This window comes from Sitophilus oryzae, unplaced genomic scaffold, assembly GCF_002938485.1.
Source record: "Sitophilus oryzae breed Bouriz unplaced genomic scaffold, Soryzae_2.0 scaffold_1179_pilon_pilon, whole genome shotgun sequence".
Classification (NCBI taxonomy): domain Eukaryota; kingdom Metazoa; phylum Arthropoda; class Insecta; order Coleoptera; family Curculionidae; genus Sitophilus; species Sitophilus oryzae.
Window position 1 is genome coordinate 2167803 of NW_022145814.1, and position 26312 is coordinate 2194114.

At 33.0% G+C, this 26312-nt stretch overlaps 3 protein-coding genes across 3 annotated transcripts in view; 1 reads left to right on the forward strand and 2 right to left on the reverse strand.

Annotated features, from left to right (window-relative positions):
• Positions 1–341: 341 nt before the first annotated feature.
• On the reverse strand, positions 342–19237 carry LOC115891324 (phosphopantothenate--cysteine ligase). The gene is made up of 5 exons (XM_030911772.1): positions 18910–19237; positions 18447–18675; positions 18019–18233; positions 17763–17948; positions 342–1179 (listed from the first exon to the last, which is right to left on the reverse strand). The coding sequence occupies exons 1-5, from the start codon at positions 19036–19038 to the stop codon at positions 1000–1002; spliced, it is 939 nt and encodes a 312-aa protein (XP_030767632.1). The 5' UTR covers positions 19039–19237; the 3' UTR covers positions 342–999.
• A 490-nt stretch (positions 19238–19727) lies between these two features.
• On the reverse strand, positions 19728–20822 carry LOC115891004 (cytochrome c oxidase subunit NDUFA4). Its single transcript, XM_030911391.1, has 3 exons — positions 20665–20822; positions 19952–20095; positions 19728–19852 (listed from the first exon to the last, which is right to left on the reverse strand). Exons 1-3 carry the CDS (start codon positions 20704–20706, stop codon positions 19802–19804), a joined length of 237 nt encoding a protein of 78 aa, XP_030767251.1. The 5' UTR covers positions 20707–20822; the 3' UTR covers positions 19728–19801.
• Positions 20823–25129: 4307 nt separating this feature from the next.
• LOC115891334 (structural maintenance of chromosomes protein 3-like) overlaps positions 25130–26312 on the forward strand; it is a 36363-nt gene continuing 35180 nt past the window's right edge. The window contains exons 1-4 of the mRNA XM_030911783.1: positions 25130–25242; positions 25302–25416; positions 25529–25668; positions 25841–25999. Coding sequence (XP_030767643.1) covers positions 25228–25242; positions 25302–25416; positions 25529–25668; positions 25841–25999 — 429 coding nt within the window. The 5' untranslated portion in view covers positions 25130–25227. The remainder of the gene's footprint in view (positions 25243–25301; positions 25417–25528; positions 25669–25840; positions 26000–26312) is intronic.

A 26312-nucleotide genomic window follows, 5' to 3' on the forward strand; every position in this document is an offset into this window, starting at 1 on the left:
AAAATTATGTTTGTACATCTTTCCGTTTTCGTATAATCAACAGAGGCGAATGAGGTGCGCCACCCTGTATAAGTCCAAATACAATATTTTTTTAAAAGTAAAACAACGCAAAATGTAGTGTGTTGTAGTTCAATGTATTGACACATTTGATTTGCAAATATCCATTAGCAGTCGTTTCTGTACACGGAAAAAGTAATTCAAGCATAATATTCAAACAATTCTAAGCTAGAAACATTTAAACAGAACGTCAACGGTTCTAGTATTCTAGTGTTCAAGTCAGAGTGTTCAAAGTCAACGTCAAAGTGTTTTTGAATACTTTTATTTAGATATTTTAAATAGTTTTTTTGTTCTTTGTATTTTTTTTTGCTTCCGACGACAGGAGGAGATATACCTACCTCCTGAAACATTAAGCATTTTTGGTCTGCTAAGCAAATTTGTCTTATTAGTAAAATACCGCTAACAAATTGGTCTTCGTTGGATCAACGCATTCGTGTTTACAAAAAAATAACAATTTTATTTTGTAGATTTTCTTGTAGCGGCAAAAAACTCAGAGGTCTTTTTTAAAGAGATTGTAAACTACCAGTGTTATTTACTAGGAAAAGTGTTTTAAAAAACTAAGTGGAAACACGTAAAAGGGTATAATAAACCAATATGTCCTATTTTAATACTCTTCAGGAGTCTGACTGAAATTTTGGCACCTTAAAAATTTCAAAGAATAAAATTTTATTTTGTTCTAATCTGTCTTAAATGTTGCAGTCTTAGGAATAGCACATGATCCCATTTTTAGATATGTGTGCCTTAACAGATTTAGGCGTTTTTTGCTACCAGTATGTACTACTACTCAATAACTATAGTCCACACTAAATATTCGATCTTACCTTCACCATTACACATATTACACATGTAATACATCTTTACCATTAATTTTTAAAGACATTTAAGGATTACCCTGATAAAATTATTTCCTAGACATTTACCATCAATATGAGAAATTACTTATTAATATTTCTGGATTTTTATGTAATCATTGTGATTAGCCACAACGTTTGATACTATTATTTCCTCTATTTCCATTCCATTATGTACTTGCTGCTGAGATAGTACCAACTCATAGTTATTTTCGGGGGTGACAAAAACAACCCTTGTTCTTCTTGTTTGAAGCATGTTGCCAATGACTAACTGTAAAAATAATAAAAAAGTTTGTTTTTTAATAAAAAAATAAATTGCTAACATAGCTTTACTTTATAAATTGTATTATACATATTAAATCATTACAGTACAAAAAGGTACTGGCTAAAATATTTTTTGTTTAATTCTTATCAATTACATAATTTAGTCTAAAAGGTCTTACAGATACTATAGTCCATGGTTAAAAAGTAAAGAAAAATTGTGTGTGCACCATGTGCGCATATTTGAACTGAAATTTCTTACTAACAGCTATTAAATCAAAGGATTGAAGGACATGTTTGAAAAAGTGTAGTTTGAAATGTAATAAATTAAAAATTGATAAATAATTTGATTCACTTTCACAAAATTTGTATTAAAATGTCCGTCTGAGGACTCCACTCGGGTACCTCTATCCATGTGCCGAGTTTGGTCCCAATCGACCCATAATTAAGAAACATCCTAAGGATTTCCTCCATTTAGAGGCATCGATCGGTGCGAAACGTCGAGGACGTCATCCTGTAGCCCGTCTCCAATTATGCCGAAATCGACCCACATTTTTCTTCAATATCAATTCCACCCTGATGAAGGTGTAAACGAAACGTATCCAACCTTGCAGGGTGGGACCGTGTGCACACATAGCCTATCCACCAAATTTGGTCGCGATCGGACGACATCAACTTTTGACGGTTCTTACGTCAAAACTAATTGTCATAGTGACACATGTCATATGTGCCCTACTCACGCGGCAATCATGGCGGCAATTTTTATTTCAATCAGAGAGAACAATTAGCAGGACTCAAGAGACTGTGTGTCGTATCAAAATGGCGCTCTTCTCCATACGATGCAATTAGCAATGTCTGTAATTCCAAGTCATAATAAAAGAAGGTGGTGGATCAAAAACTGTTTAAGGCAAAGGAAAGGGCATCTTGCTTATCCCAAAGGAAAGGCATGTCCTTATAAAGGTCAATAATTTGCGTCCATTTCTTTCTCTAGGGCCAACATCTTGTTCACTTTAAAAGAGGTGCTACTAATACTTAAAACGAAACGATACACCGCGCCGCGCCAATCGGTTTTTGTGGAATTGCCTTGCGCGCTCTACACACGTCCCAACTTGCAGGAATCGGAAATAAAATTGTTTGGCCAGCCGAGCCAATCGCCAATTTGCAAATTGTCCCTTATTATTGTCACAATTACTCTACACACAAAGCAATCTGCAGGGTGCCAGCAAATTGTACCCTGCAGATTGACAAGAAATTGTCGCGGGAGTAGGGCACTGTACACGGTCAAGTTGGCCTTGCTAGCGATTCTGTAAACATATTTTCTGTCTAGTGACTCATCAATTGTATACAAATAGCATAGAGGTGGTAATTCTAGTTCCTTAGTTCTAGTTCCTCCAGAGGAATAGTTCCTTGAACTAGGTCCTTAGGTCACAATAGTTCCCGACTGACATTGACATCACCGTTGCTTGCTAATGGATTTCGTTTTCAGTCAGAACTATTCACCCCCAGTTTACTATTCAAAATTATACAGATCATTATAATTTTTATAATGTACGAAATATAAGGAGACGTGTAATTGCATATGTTAAAAACATATAGGTAAGTTTTATAGCAGATAAAAAAATTAAAGAAACTCAAATCAGAATTTAAAAACTATATCACAAATCAATTGGAGGAAATAATACGAAAAATTTACGAAAAAATGTATTTTTCCTCACTACAAGCTTTTTGTTTTTATCCAAAAATTCAGAATATCTACTTCGTTTTATAAGATATTTCTTAATTTTAGGGACCTAAAATGAAACATTCCCATAAAATATTTAAAAAACAAAGTAAAAATCAAAAACAGTATCCACGACAATTTTCTGTGGTAATTACGCCGCGCCGGTTCACACTGGAACGACTCAATGCTAAAGAGTGGACATTGGCTGTTTTAAAAAGTTCGAAATTTCTAGCGTTTTACAACACTTTTTGTTTTAAGACATACTGATCTTCTAGTAAAACATTATAATACGCTTTTTGCTACTACCACGTTGAAAGCGGGACAACGATTTTGGTAGAAAATAAAAAAACGTTTAAACAAGGCCGATTTTACATGAACTTTGGTTGTGATTTAAAAATAGAAACGAAAATGAATATCTATTTTCTGTAAAGTGGATAGTAAAATGACTTCTTAGGATACAATTAAACAATGAACAGTCAAGAAAGAATGTATCTCAGTGATGAAGTGTTTATTTAACTTTATTACTGCAAGAAAAGTAAAAAAAAATTTTTTCGACTATAAAAAAATGTAACCAGATGTAATTCACGGCATCATCTATGATATAAAGATTTTACCTTACAGTAACTTACTAAATGAAAATTAGCTGCAACTAGCTGCAACTTTAAGAAATATTATTTTTATAACGCAGGTCTACCTCATTTTTGATGCACTTGAATCTAAAACTTATGGTATCCTAATTAGTGTTAAAAACTTAGCTATTGAGGATAGTTATTTGTGCATATACCAAGGCCTTAAACTGATCTTTTTGGCCGAATCCCAATATTTATTATTAAACAGTTTTCCTCAATATGTTTCTCAATTATGTTTTCTAGGTGTACGCATTATGCCACTTTAGATGTGATTATAGGCGTAGCTGAGGTACAGCAAATTTCTGTACAAAAAAGATCATTCGGCAGGCGTTGAGACACGATTTTTGGTGACACCTTTTACCAATTAGAGATGCTGCGATATATTATCAAAATGTCTGTTCTTAAAAAAAAAGAAATAACACTCTAGTAGGCGAATGTTATCTTGAATTTATAAGTTTTATTAAAGTTGCTATGTGTAGCGGCAAACTGGGAAGTCTGACAACAGCGCTAATATTGATATTCAAATCCGCATGCTCAAAACTCTTAAATATCAAATTTTTTAAACACAACTTTAGCGGAGGCTAGCATCAATCGCGCTGGCTGATCCATACGTAAACTAGTCTTTTATTTAGTTCCTCCAGTTTCTTTAGGTCCGCATCCTATGAATGTTATTCTTTTCACTGATGAGATAATGATCGCAAAATTTATTTTTAGTGAAAATATTTGCTAACAAAAACGCTGTTTATGAAAAATAATATACAGGATGGTTGAACATTGCTATAAGTATAAAATTATATATTCAGATATTAGTAAATTTTAACTTATTTTTTGATTTTTGTACATGGGACGATGCACTGTGCGTCGCCGTCGCATATTATTCTATATCGGTCACAGTTTCGATCCCGGAACAGGTCCTGAGGAACTAGTTTTTGAGAAACCAGGAACTAGTTCCTTTCATTCCGGAGTCGGAATAGTTCATTGGAACTAGTTCGTTCACGAACTACACACCTCTAAAATAGCATAGGCTAGACAGGAAATTTCTTGTTACGGAGCTTACAGAATCCCAGTGCTTGGTCCAATCTATCGACATACCAAATTGCATTTAAACCGAAAGATTTTTCTAAACCGTAGGCTGTCCTTACAACTTTTCCTCTCGCTTTGTTGTGACCTCTCGTTGGTTCGCGTGTCGTATCACGGCTTTGAATTTTTACTTCCAGCGCGCGTAAAGAAGTTTCACTTCAAAAACAAAAGTGTTCTTCGAATAGTTGTATTTAGATATTTTAATTAGTTATTTTACTTTTTGAAGTAAAACTTCTTTACGCGCGTTGGGGATAAAAATTCAAAGCCGTGACACATATGGTGACACACTAAAGTGAATCAAATTATTTATTAATTTTTCAACATTTCAAACTACACTTTCTCAAACATGTCCTTCAAATTCTTCAATTCAATAGCTGTTAGTAAGAAGTTTCACTACAAATATGCCCACACATTTTTTTTCTCTATTCTTTGTGTTTTTTTTTACTTCTTACAGTAGGAGGAGGTATACCTCCTGAAATGTTAAGATTGTTTGTCGCTTACGCTAATTTTTTTTATTAGTAAAATACCACTGACAAATTGGTTTCTGTTTGCAATACTTTCAGAACAAGTGCATATACAGGGAGTGGTACGAACTGTATTCCGGAAACTTCGGCTATATATTCTGCAGATAAAAATAAATAAAAAAGTTCGTATAAATATATGCCCTAAAATGCTTAGTTGCGGAGATACAGGGTGTTGAAGTTTCATTTTTATTTTTTCCAAATAATTTCTGAAGTGACTTCAATATTTGGATGAAAATTGGTGTCTGGGAGTTTTTTGACATGAGAAATTTGATTTTGATGTCAATATGACTCCTACTTGTAGAGGGCGCCACCTATATATTTTTTAACTGGTTAGACTATAATAACTTTTCGTTCGTACCTGTATAAAACTACTGAGTAAAAAAATATACATTTACGACTTTTTTACGTAAAAAAGATCTCTTGAAAAAAATCGCTACAAGGAATGGTTCTCGAGATATTTGGAATCGAAATTATCCAGACCTATCATCATTGACATAAATCAAACATGTTGACAACAGTTATTAAACTGAAATCATAAATTTGAAATGTTTTTGTGCCAAAAGTTCAACAGAAACTGTTTTATCGTCATTTTTTCGTAGAAAAAATTATGATTAACTTAAAAAAATAAAAATTTTCCAAATTTATTATTTTAGTCAAATAACTATCTACTCAACGTGTTTATTTTTTTGTCAATAATGACATATATTGACTAATTCCATTCTAAATATCTTGAGAACGGTTGCTCGTAGCGATTTTTATCAAGAGACATTTTTTAGGTAAAAAGTCAGGAAAATGTACATTTTTCCACCCAGTAGTTTTGTACAGGTACGGACAAAAAGTTATTACTTCTTACAAACAGTTAAAACACATGTAGGTGGCTCCCCCTACAAATAGGAGTCATATTGACATCAAAATAAAATTTTTCATATCAAAAAACCCCCAGATACCAATTTTCATCCAAATATTGACGGGATTTCAGAAATTATTTGGAAAAAATCGAAATAAAAATGAAACTTCTACACCCATTTATACAAACTTTTTTACTTATTTTTATCTGCAGAATATGCTGCCAAAGTTTCTGGAATACCGTTTGGACCACCCTGTATATAAATTCTTAGGACATGAGATCGGTATTAGAAGGGATAATCAGACAAACGAAATCCAAGGAAGAATAGGTTTGTCGTGGGCAGCATTCGGTAAATTAAAGCATATACTGAGATCTGATCTTCCAGTATACTTAAAAATAAAGATCTTTAACCAATGTGTCTTGCTGTCTGTAGAGGTAAGACACTTATTACTTTGACAAAAAAGAGCAAATATAGAATACATGTCATGCAACATTGGAAAGATCCGTTGTTGGGAGTTACTCTTAGAGATAAAATACACGATCATAGCGTAAGAAATCGAAAAGGAGTAAGGGTATATATACGGTGATCTCTATTTTACATCTTAAATGGAACTAGGCAGAACATGTGGCTAAGCGAGATATGAACGGTGGACACAGAAACTTGTGGAATGGGGACCAAGACACGAGGTCTATAGAAGCAGAGGACGACCTCCTAGTTGATGGACAGGGATATAAAGAGAGGCTGAAAATTTGATTCAAGTGACACAAAATAGAAAGAGTTGGCTAGATGTAAGAGAGACTTTTTACTTTCAGCAGTGGACGGGATGATGATACACTCCAGCAAACTGCGAGTCTTTGTTATCAATAAGAGTACTAATTTTATTTTGTTTACTTGGTTTCAAATTTTTTAGGAAGCCTTTTCAAGTCGGAACCTGTTAATTTTCCAGGATTGTTTTGTGCTTCTGACGACGGGAGGAGGTATACCTCCTGAAATGTTAAAATTTTTTTGTCTCTTTTATTTATATCATTTAATAAATTACTATTTATAATCATAACTCAGACCAGAAGACCTAACAAAACATGTCACTGACGCATGCAATGCAACTCTTCAGAAGAGGTCCAAACCTAGGGAAAATAGAAAAGCAGTATATTGGTGGACACCAGAGATTGATGCAATCAGGAAAGAGTGTCTAGCCATAAAAAGAACAGTAACTAGGAGAGCCGAAAATACGACAGACGACAGAGAAGCCGTGCAGAATGCATATAAACATAAAAGAAGTGATCTCAAAAGAAGAAGAGTGAAACGAGAGGCTTGGGAGCGTGTCACGCGGGACGTTGAAAATGATGTGTGGGGCATGGGGTTTCAAATTGTAACGAAAGGACTGAAACTGAAGATTGAAGAGCTCATATTGGAAGAGCGCAGACCACAGTGCCTGAGGAAGTCATGATGCGGGAAGCAAATAAGCTCTTCCTCAAACACCAAAGAATAGTCTGGTCGGATATCGAAGTCTAGCGCTTTCCACTCTTGACTAGAGAAGAACTAGATGTCGCCGTCAAACAGCTTAAGACCATACTTAAGACCAAGAAGGCACCTGGCCCAGACAACATCCCTCCCAAAATTGTGAAATGCGCAATAGGAAGTATACCGGAAAAATGTCTTGAGACCCTAAACTACCAATTACAGTTGGGTGAGTTTCCGAAAATCTGGAAAGTAGCTCGGCTAGTACTACTTGAGAAACACCGCAAAACTGACCAATCGACCACTACATACCGGCCATTGTGTCTGCTGAACTGCTTCGGGAAAGTCTTCGAACATCTATTGAAGAGCAGACTCAACCAAGAGATAGAAGCAAAGGGAGGGATATATATATATATATATATATATATATATATATATATATATATATATATATATATATATATATATATATATATATATATATACCTCCTGAAATGCTCAGGGAAAAGACATGATAAGCGCCAATTTCTTAATTTTAGAGTTTTTCAATATTCTAGTACGTTTAACTGGTCTCTACAAAATGTTTAAACTCCGCAGGGCAATAGTTATATATTTCAATAATCGAGTACTCGAGCGAATTTTTGCTCGAGTTATCCCATCACAGCGATAAGCTGTTAAATCCTATGATATGTGCAAAGGAAAAATATACATACAAGGAAAGAACTAGATAACCACAAGTAGTCCAGTAAAATTGGTAAAATGGCGCTTATCATGTTTTTCCACTGGACCCTTCAAATGTTAAGAATTTTTTGACGGTTTATTCTGTTTATCACTATCAAATTTTTATTAAAGTATAATAATTGAATTTTAATAGTTCATTGCACAAATGACACACTTTACTCAGCTGCACAACTTCGCGTGTTTTGATCTATGTGTCATGTTTTGTTTTTTTTATTATGATTTATTAGCAATCAGAATATTTGCAAGGAAATTCTATGGGCTAATTTAATGACTTGAGAGCAATGACGCTCCAGTTAACTTGATGAGGTCTTCTCCAGTGAAAAATCCTCCTAATATTCTTTCAAATCAGATGGTCATTGTCTTTTAAGTCTTCTTGCAGGTACTGGTTCAAGTAGAGGCTGAAGTAAGGTATTGGTGTGATCGTGTAGTCTAATGAAATGTTTTTTACTCCGAGTTTGGATGACTTCTTTGACGTACGGAATTTTTAAATCTTCATGAATAGTGTGATTGGAGACATACCATGGTGCGTCAGTTATCATCCGTAGAATTTTAGATTGGCTCCTTTGTATTATGGCTATATCTGATTTACAGGTATATATATTTAAACAGGTATTATTATGGTTTTGTATAAAAGAAGTTTATTCTCTAGCGATAGTTTGGATCTTCTTCCCATTAACCAATATAAGTATTTTATTTTTAAATCTATTTGCTTACGTTTCTTTACTATGTGTTCTTTCCAGGTAAGCTTAGTGTCCAAGTGCATGCCTAAATACTTGGTAGAGGAAGACTGCGGAATTAGTGTGTTGTTTAAATATACTGGAGGGCACTGGTCTCTATTTAAAGTAAAAGTTACTTGGGGCGATTTTGATGAATTAATTTTTATTTTCCAATCACGTAACCATGCCTCTATTACATTTAGATGTCTTTGTAATATCAAGGAAGCTGTTTCCGGCTTTTTGTTGACAGCCATAATTACTGTGTCATCTGCAAAAGTAGCCGTTGTTGTTTCGTTGTTTGTGGGAAAGTCTGCTGTAAAAAGGACATAGAGTAGTGGTCCTAAGACACTACCTTGTGGAACACCTGCATTTATGCTGTAATTTTCAGATATATCCTCACCTATTCTGACTCTAAACACTCTACCATTTAGGTAGGATTTCAATATCGGAAAGTAGGACATGGGAAGATAATTTTTAATTTTGTAAAGTAGTCCTGTATGCCATACGCGGCCAGTAGTTCAATCTTATGATGGCATTAAATATATATGTGATAAGTACTAAGACCTTCCTTGGTAGTTCTTTTAACATTTTTGACGTTATCTTATCCACTCCTGGTGCCTTACGAGGGTTTAGGTTGTTAATTTCGTGCTGAATTTCTTTAACTGTTAAAAACTTGATTGCTGATAAGTTTAATGGGAGAACTGACACACTTCTTTTTATTTCATGATTTAAGTCATTGTTATGCGGTGAGAATACTTTTGCGAGGTGTTCTGCAAAAAGGTGTGCTTTTTCTTTATCACTTCTGGCCCACGGCAGATTCAGGTCTAGCTCGTTACGAAGGGGAGGTGATTGAGTTTTAGGTTTCTTTGAACGTTTAATTGGTTTCCATATGGAGTTGTCATAATGGTTTAATTTTTTTACGTACTCTGCAAAAGACCTCTCTTTGGCTTCTTTGATTTTTGTCTTCAATTGATTACTAATTCTGTTTAAAGCAGTTTTGTCTGTTGGTGCATGCGTTCGGTGCCATATTGCCCTGGCCTTCCTTTTTTCTGCTACTAGTTTTTTTATTTCAAGTGGAATATGAAAAACACTGCTTTGTGTTTTTGAAAGTGGAGTGGATAGCTGAGCTGCTTCCTGAAGGACACTGACTAAGGTCGCAACTGCTTCGTCTATTTCGTTAGTTGTTTTAAGACTTTCTTTAAGATTAACTTTGTTTTCAATTTTACTGCGGTAATCATCCCAGTTTGTTCTTCGATTGTGTAGTCTAGGAGTAGCGTCCTTATGAATGACACAGCTACTGACTGTAGCAATTATTGGAGAACGGTCGGAGGATAAATAATAATAATATAATAATAATAAAAAGTCTTTATTTAAAAGAAGAAAAAAATATTACAATTTATATCATATTATACAAAACATAAAATTGTTGAGGGGTTGGATCACCCGGCTGCGCGAAGTCTAGCCTAAATGGCTACTCTTACTCAACGCTCGGGCAATCTTGATCCTCAAGAACGAAAAGACAATGCTTTTAGAAACGCTGAAATATGCGGCCAAATTATAAAATACAATATGAAAAATAAGTTACTCGGGATTGAGGGGAAGAAGCAGAGGTACTGTAAATTTTGTTCAGAGGGCTGTCAATTATTGCCTTCTTATCGTTTTATCAAAGGCTCCAACTAAGCCCAACCAATACTCGTTTCAGGCATTAACCTGTTGACTAAGCAGCAATGAACGATACTTATACTTAAATTTGTTGATATTATATAACTTAAATTCGTCCGGCAGTGAATTATATAATTTGATAGTATTATAGGAAAATCCTCGTTTAAACATGGCTGTCCGATAACGTGGCAGAGATAATTTATTTTTAAATCGAATGTTTCGGTCATGTCTACTTCTTCTACGACTGAACTTATTTTTTAATAAATGAGAAAAATTATTAGTTTGAAGGAGCGCATGAACAAAATTACCAAGATGATGCAGACGGCGATTTTTCATGGTCAACCAATTAATTTCGTTAATCCTCTCCGAAATGTGTTCATATTTACCAATCGAGAAAATGAGTCTGCAGTATGCGTTTTGAATTTTCTGTATACGATAAGCATCGTGTTGAAGTATGCAGGGACCATAGAGAAAATCACAATACGTGAAGTGGGACAACACGAGACTCTCACAAAGCATTTTTTTAAATTTGCGATTTAATATAAATCTATTATTGTAAATAAGTTTTAGAGACCCAAATGCTTTTTTTACAAGTTCTTTGATGTATGATGTGAAGCGCAAGTCTTCATCAAATGTGAGGCCCAAATTTTTTGCAGATTCAGTGAATTGAAGAGAAGTGTTACTAATTTTAATATCTAAATTATTTTTAATATAGGTGCGCTTATTTTTAGAAGCAAAACACATAACTTTGGACTTGGCAGCATTAAGATTTAAGTTGTGTTCGTCTGAAAGAGATCTGATATTTTCTAAATCAGTATTAATTTTAGTTGACACCTGCAAATGTTCTGTTTCATCAAATGAAAGAAATAATTGTGTGTCGTCTGCATACGCCTGTATTTTACTATGTATCAAAGAGGTTAAGATTTTAGCTGTATACATTATAAAAAGTAGCGGTGACAGCACTGAGCCCTGCGGTACTCCTGAGAGGATTCGAATAGTCTTTGATTCATTGTTATTATAGAGAACTTTCTGATATCTGTCGGAGAGAAAAGATTTTATCAGTGAAGCTGAGTTTTCGTTAAATCCATAATATTTGAGTTTTGCGTATAGCAAACCAGTACGCTGGATAGACCCTGATCAAAGGAGCAAATAATATTATCAAGAACGGTGGTAAGAGCTGTTGCAGTACTATAATTTTTTCTGAAGCCACACTGATTGTTTGGTATTAAGCCGTTTGAGTTAAAGTACTCAAACATTTGGCTGTGGAGAATACTCTCTAATATTTTTGAAATAGCTGGCAGAATGCTAATTATACACAGGTCGGAAGTTTTGTTTGGATTTTTAATTTTAGGGAGCGGCAAGCCAATAGCAGTCTTCCATGCATCAGGAAAATAACTTTTCTCAATGCAACACTTTATAATGTGTAATATTACAATATCTATAGTTGGCATACAAAGTTTCAACATATGCGCTGATATACCGTCAGTCCCGTACGCACTGGTTTTTATGTTATGTAACCCGTTACGTATATCTTCAATTGTAGCTAGGGAAAAACTAAATTTGAAATTAATGTTAAAAGAATTTGTGTTACAAAATAAAATTTGATTTTTACATTTATCATTAGTATTTTGTAGAAAATCTGCAAAGTAATTGTTAATATTATCAGGATTAGATAGATTGGCTGGTAGAACATTTGTCTTACAACTCCGTACATTTAGATCTCTCAGAGCAGCCCAAGTTTTCCGCGGATTGTTTTGATTACAAAGTGACTCCACGTATGCTTTTTTAGACGCTCTTACCATTGAAACTACTCGATTTCTTAATGCTTTGTAATAATCACGGTCTGCTACAGATTGTGTTTTTGCAATGCTTTCCTCCTAATATTTTTGAAATGTTTTATTTCATTAGTAAGCCATGGAGTTAGTACTCCTTTAGTAGAAGAATAGCATATTTTTTCATTCTGGTTAAATTCTAATTGCGATAAATATAAATTTGTTACGTAAAAGATGGAAATGTGGTATAAAAAAAAATTAGTTCTTTTTGCTTGATTCAGGACTCATGTTTTTTTTTAATTATAATTTTTTGGTACATTGGACTGCAGAATAAGCTGTGGGTGGACTTCCGTATATTGTGCTGATCTTTTGATCATTTGTCAACCAAATTTGATCAAACTACTAAACCTAGTGGTTTAGTAATTCTAACGGTTCGTTTTGGTATATGTTTGTTAAATAATGTTGTGATGATATTATTGAATATAATTATCTTATTATCTACAACTTGTTCGTTATATAAATGGTGCCAAGATATACTTTGCAGGTCCTGTCTAAAATGGTCTAAATTAAAATTACGAAAACTCGGAAACGTAATAATTTTTGGAGGTGGTTTGATTGTTTTTAAATTCAACACTACATATACTAATTTATGGCCTGATATATCCTCTGTGGGCATGGTTCCAAAAGAGGCAACAAAATTAATATCGTTAATAAAAATAGGATCAGAGTACTTGTCCTGTCCGTAACTCGAGTAGGTTCATTTAACAGTTGTGTTAGGCCATAAGATTCAAAACAATTTGATATGGGATTATTAAGACTTAAAAAATTTACATTAAAATCACCCAGGCAAACAAATACGTCACAAGTAGGTGTTAAATTTGATAAAATATTGTCATAATCTTGAATATAACTATTAATATTTGTATTTGGTGGTCTATAAAAGACCGCTAATATTAGAGTTCTGGAAAATAATTTTACTTTCAAAAACAAACACTCAAGAGTACTATTATCAATAAAATCCAACAAAACATCCTCACCGCCCAAGTGCGACTTCACATATGCCGCAACACCACCTCCTCTTCGCAGCCTATCTCTCCTAAAAATTGTATAACCGGGAATAAATATCAATCCGATATCATCGCTAGCCGACAACCACGTCTCTGTAACCATTACAATATCAAAGTATATATCTTATTTATTAGAGTAGCATAGAGTGAGTGATAAGATGTTAATACTAAAGAAAAATAAAATTTAAATCAAATGAGAGATATATAGTAAATGACAAGACACCCTCAGAACAAAGAAACAATTGAAGCAATAGAAAAAAAAGTTTTTTAAATTATTATATATTTTATATTAAAAAGAAATAGAAATATCCGCGCACTATAAAGATCGCCCCACAATCAAGAGTCCCCACTCAATTCCAAGTTAACAAATCTTAAAAACAAGTTAATGTAATTTGGCCTTAAAATAAATTTTATTCAATAAAAATGTGCAAAAAATGATCAAAAGATCAGCACAATATACGGAAGTCCACCCACAGCTTATTCTGCAGTCCAATGTACCAAAAAATTATAATTAAAAAAAACATAAGAGTCCTGAATCAATCAAAAAGAACTAATTTTTTTTATACCACATTTCCATCTTTTACGTAACAAATTTATATTTATTGCAATTAGAATTTAACCAGAATGAAAAAATATGCTATTCTTCCCCACTACGTAGTTGACACAGAACAGCCTATTTTTGAATACAATTCTACACAGCAAACAAACCATAACAATGGGCATAAAACAGCATTTTCCCATACTTAAAAAATTATTAACAAATTGTTGGATTTCATTTTATTATACTGTTACTCAAACAAAAATTTTCTAAATTATTACACCAAATTTTCATTTCGTATGAGGATAATATAATTTGAGTCCGATTTAGAGTTTAATTAAGAATTAAAATTATTCATTTGGCTGCAACACAACATATAGTGTAAACAACACACTATCCAAATAAAGTTTTATACCAACAATAGAACAATAATAAATCCAAATAATAGGCATTATTCTTTATCATACATCCAAAAAAAAAAATTTGAGGAATTGATTTTCAAGATAATTGCACATAGAGATGAGTTACAAAATAAATATAATTTTCTATTTTTATCAAACATGATGATAATTAAAGACCTGTTTAAATTCACTATTAAAGTTGTTACTATGTTATTATCAGTTTTTAGCCAGTATCACTAACCTTGCATTCGGATTCACAAACCTGGGGATATTGTGATTAATTAGTAAGATCCGCCTCACTTTTAATTTTCATTTTTACTCCGGAAACCTCCGCGTACACCAAACCACTATATGTCCACGCCGATTTAGAATGAATATTTCTAGTTAGTTTGAAGAGATGCATATTTTGTGGCGTTAACATCTCGGTTATAACTTTACCAGAGCCCTTTAAACGCTTCTTTTCACGAAAAACAAGGTCGCGCGTCCATCGACGACAAAACTGAACACCAATTGGCCTGGAATTCTTTTTTGTTGCGTCCCTTTTTCCAATTCTATAAATATTTGATATATCCAATTTATTTATCTGAATATTTAATTTGTTTATAAATAAATCAATGATGGTTGCATATACATCAGGAGTGTTTTCTTCGATACCATGAATAAGTAAATAATAATTATTATTCTCTAATTGCATTTTGTTAATCTGCTGTTGGATGTTCTTAACGTTTGCTTTTACCTCTGTGATGTCCTTGATTAATGATTGCATCGAAACATTCAAACTATCTTGGAATGTTTTAAGTTGGTTTTCAAATGTGGAGCCACTGCTTTCAGTTTCTGAGGTAGATATGAAATTTTGAGTACCTTTAAATTTCGTGAACTCTTCATGTAAAAGCTTTAATCCTTGATTAAATTCCACTGCTAGTTTTTCGACTCTCGTACTGAGATTTTCACCCGCCATTGCCACATGCGTTGCTTCACTTGCTCTAGTTATTCTTCCACGGGCATTCATTGTACCAACGATTAACCAAACGGCACTTTAACTTAACTGGCACAGAAAACACCGAATTATATTAACTATTTAAAGGTATGACTCTAGTAAATTTAGAAAATATTTGGAGCTGCACAAGCACGCGGTCATCGACTTAACAGCGCCATCATCCAATGTTGAATCTTGAGCTTGAAACAACTTCCATGTAATTAGAGGATATACCGTTTGTGATGAAAAAATTTAAGACGTCTGGAATTTTATCATGATCAGTTGGCCAATAAGTAGGGGTACCGGTTGAAAGAAAAGAGTAGTTTTTTTCGTGAATGGCATTAGCTAGTTCTCTGCCTTTAGTTGTTGTCAGGCGCGAACCAAATATGGTGTGTTTAGAATTGTAGAATGTTTTGTTTTGATCTACATTTTTTTCTTAGATCATACAGCACTTTTAGCATTTTTTAATTCAAATAAACATTCTTTGCAGTGTCAATTCAATCAAGTCAATCCCACCTGTGTAAATTTCCAAGGTAATTTAAAAATCAGATTTAATATCTACTAATACTGTATGATAGAAAAAAATCAGAGTCCAGTTGGCTTGGTAAGTGAAACAGATATTTAGAAATAACATAACGCAACCGTTGCTACTTCTAAAAAATAACAGATATAAAATAACGACACGTAGAGATCGACCGCTCGCGAAACGAAGTCGGCGCTCTGCATCGCCACGAAATCCTATGCGACTCGAAGCAATTCCAAAAAATAACTAGTATGAAATCTGTTATTTCGACAACCATCGATAACGGACGGCGCGCCGACAGTCGAGATACAACGGAGTGGGGAATGCGCTACGGCAAACGTTGCGGCATCGGTCGATGGTCCTGTTGGGCTCGCAACAGCTTAAAAATAACAGTATATAAAATAAGCAGCTTTTTTTAAACAGTTGCGGGCATAACGCGTGGCGGTGATGGCGGTCGTGATAACCGGAGTGGGGAAGTAACGCTGCTGCATCAGTTGTTGGGCCCGCAACAGATTGGAGAATAACGTATAGAAAATAAACAGTTGTTTTAAATACATTGTTTTTTAACCTGTTACGAGCATAACGGGCGGCGGCTGAGATAAGCGGACCTGGAAAATAATAGCTTTTTCGCCTGTGTAGGTCGATCGCGGTGTACGGTGGCGTTAGAATTTAATTATTTAATATTTAATAATTTTTTTTTTCGTAAAATAGTTTGAAAGTGGTTTTATTTTATCGGATTTCTGGCTATTTTTTGGTATCAATAATGCATGGTAAATAAAAATAATTATTAATTATAACTGAATTAAAGAAAATTGTCTTGATTAAGCTTCTGTTATTAGAATCGTTTTGAGCAAGTTTATTTTACTATTTTGCTTTCTGCAAACTTATTTCTATATATTTATTCACATTTTAAAGTTTTTGTTTTGTAAGTTTCAGTCGAGGTTTCAGTACTCCTATATAGTTATTAAGTTTGTTATTAAGATACTTGGTTATTTTTATTAAAATTTTAAAATATGTTTTTGCTACGTTTAAAAACTCTTCAATGACAAATTTTACTAGACCAATAATGATATCAACAAATTGTTAATGGTGATTAGAAATTTAGTTATTAGAGAACAACGGCATACGGTCGAGTCGGCCGCTCCTGGCACGTATACGTAGACGTAAAGAATCCTTTACGTGTATAAAAAAATAGAAAATATAGGAAATGCGCATGCGTACGTAAACGTTTACGTGTTTGTAGGCCGATTCGACCGTATGCCGTTGTTCTCTATTAAATGAATTAGAACTTTTGTGATTAGAAATATTAAGTGCTTTTCAACTACTTAAATAAATAAAGACTGTCTAAGCTATTTTTTTTAATATTAGTAATATTGATTTTTTTAATAATTATTTTCTTAATTATTAATAATATAATAAACATATTCTAAAAATTAGAACAGAGTTTAATTTGCTTATGAATTTTAAGTATATTATTTTTTATTAAGAAATAAATATGAAGATTTTATGGTTACTTTAGGTGTTTAACGTTAAAGTCAAAAAATAACAGAAACCTGTTATTTTAAGCTGTTATTTATAAATAACAGTAACAGTTGCAACTGTTATTTAAAAATAACGGTTTTTCCCACCACTACTTGGAAATGACGATCGATGACATTCCCCATATAACTGACCATATAAAATGACATCGCTCTTCGTTCCATAACCATCGGTGACGCCGTTTTTTTTATCGTTTGGTAGTTATCTAATGGCCGTTTTCCCAGCACTTATTAAGGTTACTTTAAATTGATTGGAACCAATGACAAGCAAATTTAAAAAGTCACAAATGAAATCACATTCAAAGCTATACTTAACTTGAAGTAACCTTAATAAGTGCTGGGAAAACGGCCATAATTTACTTATCTAAGAAAACATGTAGATACAAAAAAACACACTCACCTTATGCTTATATTTATTTAAGGCTTCCCTACATTTTGTAATTAATATACTCTCGTCAGTTTCCAATTTAAAAGAAACGACAAATGCATGAGGAACCCATAAATTTACTAGGGGAGCCAAAAGTTTTGGAACAAGCTGTAATTGAATATTTGGAGCTGTTCCACCTGACTGAATTTTGTGTGTTGGCTAAAATTTAGAATGTTGACAACATAAAATATGAATGCATGTTTTTAAAACTGTTAGTTAAGTTAGTTACCATTTGATTTGCTGGAACATAAAAATCTGAAACCGCAGCAACTAGAAAGAGTAAAGCCCTGGATCCAAACTGAGCTAAACTTTCTGAAGCTGCCCTTAACAACCAGAAATAATCTGACACGGTAGTAAAGCTAACATACAAAATTCTGCCATTTTCTTGTGCAGCTTTGTAACTGGCTAGAATAGGTGCCAGAACATCTACACTGTCTGGTTTAACTAAAACAAATATACAATATAATCGAAAAAAAACGGAATCATAGATGGCTATGAAATGAAGATTGCTGTCATTTTATATGTAAAATTATATGGAGACTGTCATCAATCGTCATTTCCAAGCCAACTGGACGCCTTTTTTTTCAATCATAAACTTAATAAAATGTATATTAAAATAAAATAGGTATATTAACTACCTAAGTATATATAACGTACCAGTAATAGTGGTATTAGGTCCTCTTTCATGTAATTCCAACATATCCATAAACTTTTGTCCATTAAAATGTCTGGTAAAAGGTTCGAGGCTTTTAAGACGATGCATAAAGATAACAACATATCCATGTTCCAAGTAATATTCTGCACTAGCGGCTCCCCTTGTCCCTGCACTGAAATTGTCCACAAATCTTACAGTATTGTGTTCGAGTGGTACAGTTGTGCCTCCAGACTGAAAACGAATACACGTTTCTTAACATAAAGAATATTTTAATTCAAGAAAGCTATAAAGATTGGAGAAAACATGAAATTTTATGACTAAATAAATTCTATAGCAAAGTTTCTTATGTTATATCTGAATGCATTTCTAACACAAAATCACTTCTGAAATCTTTCATATTAACTATAAAATAAGTGAATGTAGCAATTTTTAATAGAAAAATAAAGGCATAACCTATCAACTTACAGTTATTAGAACTATTCTTTCGTTGTTTCTATTATGCCTTTCGCAAAATTCTTGAAGTAATTTCCTGTTATCTTCAAAATCAGTTGGAGGTAAATGAGTAGCATAGAACTCTTCCCAGTGTGAAGACATTTTCCAAATAAAAAATGGGATAATTAAAGTTTCTTCAGTAATCTTTTACATGCCTGCACATTCACCTGTTCGCATCATAGTCAATAGCTATGGTATGGTCAATAGTCAATAGTTCACATCTATGGTTCACATTTCACATCCCAAATACAATTTCGGTATATTCTGTAACCAAATGACAACAATGACAACGTTGTCCATTAAGTTATTGAATTTGATGTTCCAATTCAAAAATAGATAATACGCAGCGACGATGCCAGACTGCTTAATGAAAAATCCTTATTTAACACCAATATAAGAAAAATCAATGACCTTTGGAAACTTTGGATTACAACAAAGTTTACAACGTTTAATTTTAATTTATACCTATTATCAAGGGTATTATTACTATTATAGTAGTAATTGGTATTTACTAATTTTAAAATATCTGAATAACTAGTACTTTCCATTAAAAATTCATATACAAGGTATAATAATAGGTATATAATCCTATTCAAACTTAGTTAAAATACAGTTTCAGTATATCTCAATCAATCTAATAAGTTAGTCTACAAGTCTATAGTACCTCTCTCTTAGGTACAACGGTACAACACTTTTTTGGTTGTCTTAGAAATACATTTTTTTTTAATTAGCCAAAAAATTGAGTAAAATAAGATACAATAAGTTATAGCCTAGTTATAAGAAACAGCAAATTACACTTTTACAATTTTATTTTAAATAAGTATTCTATAATAAACTATACAAATTATATTGAAAATTCTCCCATCTAATATTTTGGTGCTGGTGTTTCTGGTGCACTTCCACTAGGAACATAAAACTGAAACAAAAAGTTGTAGGTATACTTTAAACTTTAGGCATATTCAAATACATTTAACGTTCTTAGAGTTAATATTGGTAAATATATGAACATACACACCTTATACTGTTTAGCTCTATATTGTTCGTTGGATACTTCACCAGTTCTGTTCCACTGGACATCTGGGTTACGAAGAGCTAGCCTGGCTGTGTATAGGAGAGCACCGCCACATCCAAGTCCAACACAAACATACAGAGGGATCAACTATTAATAGATAAAATATGAACATGGTTATACAATATATATATATATATATATATATATATATATATATATATATATATATATATATATATATATATATATATATATATATATATATATATATATATATATATATATATATATATATATATATATATATATATATATATATATATATATATATATATTATTATATATATATATATATATATATATATATATATATATATATATATATATATATATATATATATATATATATATATATATATATATATATATATATATATATATATATATATATATATATATTATATATATATATATAGCATACATTAATAATTGTATAATATAGATATATATTATAAATATAATATAGCATACATTAATAATAGTTCAGTGCTAATAATTTCGAATACATTCGATATGAACTGGCAATCAATGATTTGAAGGAGAAGAGTATTATTAGCTACATAGATATTTAGGTACATGAGTATGTACTTATGATGAAAATAGCAACCACATAATAATCTGTAACCGATTTCCTAATTTTATCCATAGATACTTACAGCTTTGTGCTTTTTAAGGGATTGAAAAGACATTCCCTGCATGTTGTCTGCCTTTTATAAATTTCTTTTGAAGAATTTAATAAAAATGATTAAGTAATCGGGCAATCGACAGTCACTTATCATTGAATGTCAAAATCACAAAGTCAAAATCATAAAGTCAAAATTTTGACAGTAATTTTTTTAACTATCTTAAAAGCCCAAGCTACCAGGACTATCCGGCCCATTGAATAAAAGCCGGCCTGTGTTTTGGGCCTGTGTAATAGTCTTGTACAGCAGTTGTACAGGGTTCGGAAAACTACAATGTTACTTTTAAAAACTACATAAACTACATTACATGTAGTTAATGTAGTTTATGTAGAGGGTGTAGTTTATGTCACCTATGTAGGTAACTTTGAGGGTGCAGCCACACTATCCTAAAAACGGTGTATCGGCGTAACGGCGTAATGACCTTGAATAGATTTCCAGTAATTCTATTGGCTGAAACATTCATCTGTCAGAAATTTTATCTGTCAAATTCATCTGTCAAAAATTTCAGCCAATAGAATTTCTGGAAATCGATTCAAGGTAGTTACGCCGTTACGCCGATACGCCGTTTTTAGGATAGTGTGGCTCAAGTGTGGCTGCACCCTCAAATATCAAAGGTTTGAAGTGAGGTTATAATAAGTTGCAGCTTTAAAAACACATTATGTGTTTAAGAAAACAGAAGAAATATGGCTTTAAATATAATATTTACATCATATTATCTCGATTACACCTCATACAAAGGAAAATTATTCATAATATCAATACATAATTTATTAACGTAGTTTTTACCTTTTCATGTAGTTAATGAACGGGAAAAGACGTAGTTTTTGAAGAAAAACTACAAGTAATTAATCAGGTAAATTACGTCTTAATTAACTACTTCCGAACCCTGGTCTTGTATAAGTAAATTCTCTTCTTCCAATTTTTTTTTGGCTTGGTACTCTGGCGGTTTTGCAAAATATTTTGTAGCCCAACTATGACCTGCTACGGTTCTGTTATGAATGGTGCCCGGCAGAAAATGAAATAGTCTCTGTCTGTAAAATTTTTTTGACACGCACACAGGACACACACTGCTCATTCACGCCGGTTTGAAGACGAATTGAGATCGGATATCTCGTGAGTAAGAGTCGATTTTTAGACACTCACCAAGTCATTAGGCCATTGACCATGAAATGGCCGAAGACCGCTGTTCGGATTCCGCGTAAACAAAGTAAGCCCTGTCCAGATTAGCCCTGGCAGCAACAAGGATATACCAGAGATATAGATCTCTATATCTCTGTTTAGAACCAAAGGCTTAAGCCCCGTTCTCAGAACTGCGTCGTGTCGACAGCGACACTGATTGACACTTCAAACGACCAATGGGAGCTGTACTAAATTTAAAATTGACAGCTGTTTGAATTTTGTACAAATCTCATTGGTCCTCTTGACGTGTCGCTGGCGACAGTCGCTGTTCTGAGAACGGGGCTTTAGAACGGTACCATACGGTAGAATATACATATATATGTATACAGTCCTTGGGATTAGAAATGGGCAAAAGTAACCGGTTTTTTGAATAACCGGTATTTTCCTCTAAAATAACCGGTTATTTAAAGGTAGTTTTTTTTTCACCAGTTAACCTAATAACCTTGCATTACGTTCAATAACCTATAGCCGGTTATTTTTTAAAAAATCGTACTTGTTTAAAACAAGTAACCATTAAATATTAACTGTTTGAATCGTAAATTTCGAAGAAGCGAACGGCACGGATCTTCCAGATATTACGACGATAACGGGAGATCCCGCTCCCACTCCCAAAACGAAAATATAATATCTATATCAAACATCAAATGTCAAAATTAAATCAGGCATCAGGCGAACCCTGATGATAATAATCAAAACAACGGCCGAATGGCCCTGACAGGTCAGGCCGTAAAACAAAGTACTAATGGCATAGACTACTACTAGCCACCAGCTAGCCAAGTGATACGAACCCATGGTACAAAGAAAACAAGGTATGATCGATAGCGGCTCCAATTTCGTTAAGTTTGCGCATACCACCTGTGACGTCATACGCCATACAAAAAAAATATCCGTATTGTTCAATTGCCACTAATAAAAAAAAAAACCTAAAATAGGGGGAAGAATTAGGACATAACCCCAAAAGTTATGTCAAATCATTGAGCTTGACATTTGAAAAATTATTTTCACATTTTTTGTGTCATCTGTTTGACAATTTGAAATTGGCGCGCGGAGCTTGCCGACCAATGGTACCGTTTATCACCTGTGACGTAGTGACCAACCTGCGCAATATCATACCTTTTATTCTTTGTATCATGATACGAACCTAACTTCAAATAGATTCTCTAAATTCTATATTTAAATTTTAACCGACTTTAACGGATTTTCAACGATTCTTCAAAAGTTTTCCATGGTTTCGCCCAGTTTCACCCACGTTTCGCCGTAAATATATTTTATTTGTAGTTTGAAGTCTCTCTTGAAGCTTAGACTAAAGAATACAAAATTGAAGTTCAAGTAATGAATGAAGATAATATTTCATTAACTATTCATTCAGTCTCCTTATTTTTCTTTTGGTATTTGATTAAAATAACTTGGTTGTAGATTGTAGAACTTGTGGAGTTGTGTGGTTTATTTGAACGTTAAGTAATTACTAGTTTTAATATCATATCCATGTCTACTCAAAAAGTGAGGTTAGCATTTTATTTAAATTCATTTTGTACATATACATACTTACATTGCTACAATCTCTATTTAATCATGCGATTTAACTAAGTTTATTATCTAAATTTGAAGTAGACCTATGGAGTGTAGAGGTAAGTAAACCTATAGGAAAACTAAATATTTAGTTTTGCTAGGTTAGGTTATTTGAATAACCGGTTAATATGTGTCGGTTAATTTTGTCAAGTTATTATTTTTTAAAGATAATTCCGGTTAGCCTATAACCGGTTTTTTACCAATAACCGCCCATCTCTACTTGGGATAGCATTATGCTCCTTCCTAGTCTTCTTATTTAAAGCCATAAAATAATTAACTACTGTGTTAAATCGTGGAAACACGATACGCCACCGAAAGCCTTCGTTGTCGTCTGGAGAACTAATTTTCCAATTGACAGGTTGACATGATAAGGACATGATGGCTAAATTTTCATTTCCGTTTCCGGTTATTCAATGGCGGACCCTATTTCAGTTCAAATGTATTTTGTATTTTTTCTTTTCATAAATAAAACCAAAAAATAATTTATTCACATATATTTATTTGAAATATGGAACAACGTGACTAAATAAATATAAAAATATAGAGGATTGTATTGTTTCAATACCAATTAGTTAATTACATGTACTTTTAACGTAAATTAGTTAAGGTATAAGCATGACTTTTATACTAAAATTAACAATGTAAAAATATCAATAGGTATAAAATATAAATATACTGTTTAAAAAAGCGTCCATTATTCCCAAAGAGGCCTGGCTTATAAATCAAAAAGAAGCAAAAAGAGACTTTTAGTCGGATAACATAATCAGATTATCAGTCCGATTTATTGCATTATTGACAATAAATCGCACATACTGGAGATAACTAATGTTGGCTATAGTTAACAATGATCTTACCTTGCTGTAAATTGCTTCCATTTTCAGAAAAATCGCCGATCAAAGATATTATAATACCCTTTTCTTGCATCTAAAAAATGTAAAAACAGTGTTTATTTACTACCTATTTTTCATATACATGGGACATACCTACTACTGCAGAAACGTCGTTTTCTCCAGGATTCTTCATGTAATATATATTTTATATACTTTATTACCATTATATTTATAAATTTCAGCCGAAATATTAAATTGAACTTCCAAAAGAAAGTAAACGGAATGAATTAAAATGGCGTCGAATATTTTCGAATTTGTTCTAGAACAAATCTGAAGTTGTCTCTGAAACTGAAATCTGTCAATTCTAAACTGTGAAGTTAGACAATAGTTAGACAAAAACAATGCTGTCCTTGTCTAGGCGGCCATACTTGTCGTGAAGAGAATGACAGGAATGACACTAATGACTGTTTCCAATTTTCCTATTTCACTGTCACCCCCCTGTTTAAAGCTGGCAGATGTTGCTTTCTTTGTCGTTTATCCTGGCACGTTTAAATTTGACTGTTGCCCGTTTTCCCATACAAGTGCCACCCCCATGCAGTACACCAAAGTATACTTTGTTCGAATACTTATTCCACTCGCGATAAAGGCTGTTAATCCTCTGATATCTCTCTTCGTGCTCGTTACTGCTAAAGTGAAGTAATATGGGATGTGGGATAGTTACCGAATGTATACGTATTTACTGCGGCGTGTCCAGTAACTATGTAGAAGGATATTACATTGTGTCATTGTGACGGCCGAATAATCCGGGCAGCTTAGGCCGTAAAACCAATCAAAAAGAAGAGAAGACTGACAAGTGACAGTACAACTGTCACTAAGAAAAACAAATAAAAATGTTTGGATTAGAGTTTTAAAAATAAAAATACCAAAAACAGTGCATTTCTAATTACAACATTGTAAGATGTATATTAAACAGGTTTGTAAATTTTTATTTGGAATAATAACAAAATTAATTTTATTTTTCTACGTAAATAGGTGATCATACAAGGCTTCAAAAGTTACCGAGATCAAACTGTTGTTGAGCCTTTTGATAAACGCCACAATGTAGTTGTAGGTCGTAATGGATCAGGAAAAAGTAACTTCTTTTATGGTAGGTCCTCTATGTTTATATGTTATGGATATAATAATTTTCGTTTGCAATCTATTTGCTAGTGTGTGGTTGCCATAATATTGCCTCTAGTAATTTGTATCTAATATTTCAGCTATACAGTTTGTCCTAAGTGATGAATATTCTCATTTAAAACCTGAACAGCGGCAGTCTTTATTACATGAAGGAACTGGCCCACGAATTGTAACAGCTTATGTTGAAATAATATTTGATAATTCTGATGCAAGAGTACCAGTAAGTAGTTTATGTATAATAACATACCTATTATGACTACTATAACTACATCCCTCGCAGTACACATAAATTTTGATATTTTAGATTTGTAGTAGGTACTACACTGTCTTATTTTAAATTTGTAATTTTTGTTTTTATCAAACATAAATCATATTTAAATTTCTCTTTATAGATTGAACATGAAGAAATTTATCTCCGGCGTGTTATTGGTGCTAAGAAAGATCAATATTTTTTAAATAAGAAAGTTGTGCCAAGAAGTGAAGTTATGAATCTTTTGGAATCCGCTGGGTTTTCAAGTTCTAACCCATATTACATTGTAAAACAAGGAAAGGTATGCTTCTATTTTGCCTATTTACAATTTTCTCTAGGGTGTCTTTAGTGTTGGCTCAACTCAATATATACATACTTTTTTCTAGAGGTATGGGCAAGTGCCCCACCTGGCCTAAGGTAGCTAGACGTTCATGCCTGTTTATTAAATGCTTGAATTACCATTATTTATGGTTTGATCATGATATTGGCTTGTTACAAAGTAGCTAGTGACTAAGTTTGAAGTAGGGGGCCATCCATAAATTATGTCACATGAAACTTTAGGACTTTTGAACCCCTTCCCCGGTCCTTGTCACAGGTTGTCACATTTTTAGAAC

What these genes read in the sequence shown, in the direction of transcription:
- LOC115891324 (XM_030911772.1), bottom strand. Translation starts at nt 19,038, where the DNA reads ATGTCTTCACACTGGGAAGAGTTCTATGCTACTCATTTACCTCCAACT. An exon ending in AAAGAATAGTTCTAATAACT is followed by an intron (nt 18,676 to 18,909) that starts GTAAGTTGATAG and finishes ATTCGTTTTCAG; the next exon opens with TCTGGAGGCACAACTGTACC. An exon ending in TAAATAAATATAAGCATAAG is followed by an intron (nt 1,180 to 17,762) that starts GTGAGTGTGTTT and finishes TTATTTTTACAG; the next exon opens with TTAGTCATTGGCAACATGCT.
- LOC115891004 (XM_030911391.1), bottom strand. Translation starts at nt 20,706, where the DNA reads ATGCAGGGAATGTCTTTTCAATCCCTTAAAAAGCACAAAGCT. An exon ending in CCCTTAAAAAGCACAAAGCT is followed by an intron (nt 20,096 to 20,664) that starts GTAAGTATCTAT and finishes ATCTATTAATAG; the next exon opens with TTGATCCCTCTGTATGTTTG. An exon ending in ATAGAGCTAAACAGTATAAG is followed by an intron (nt 19,853 to 19,951) that starts GTGTGTATGTTC and finishes TTTTTGTTTCAG; the next exon opens with TTTTATGTTCCTAGTGGAAG.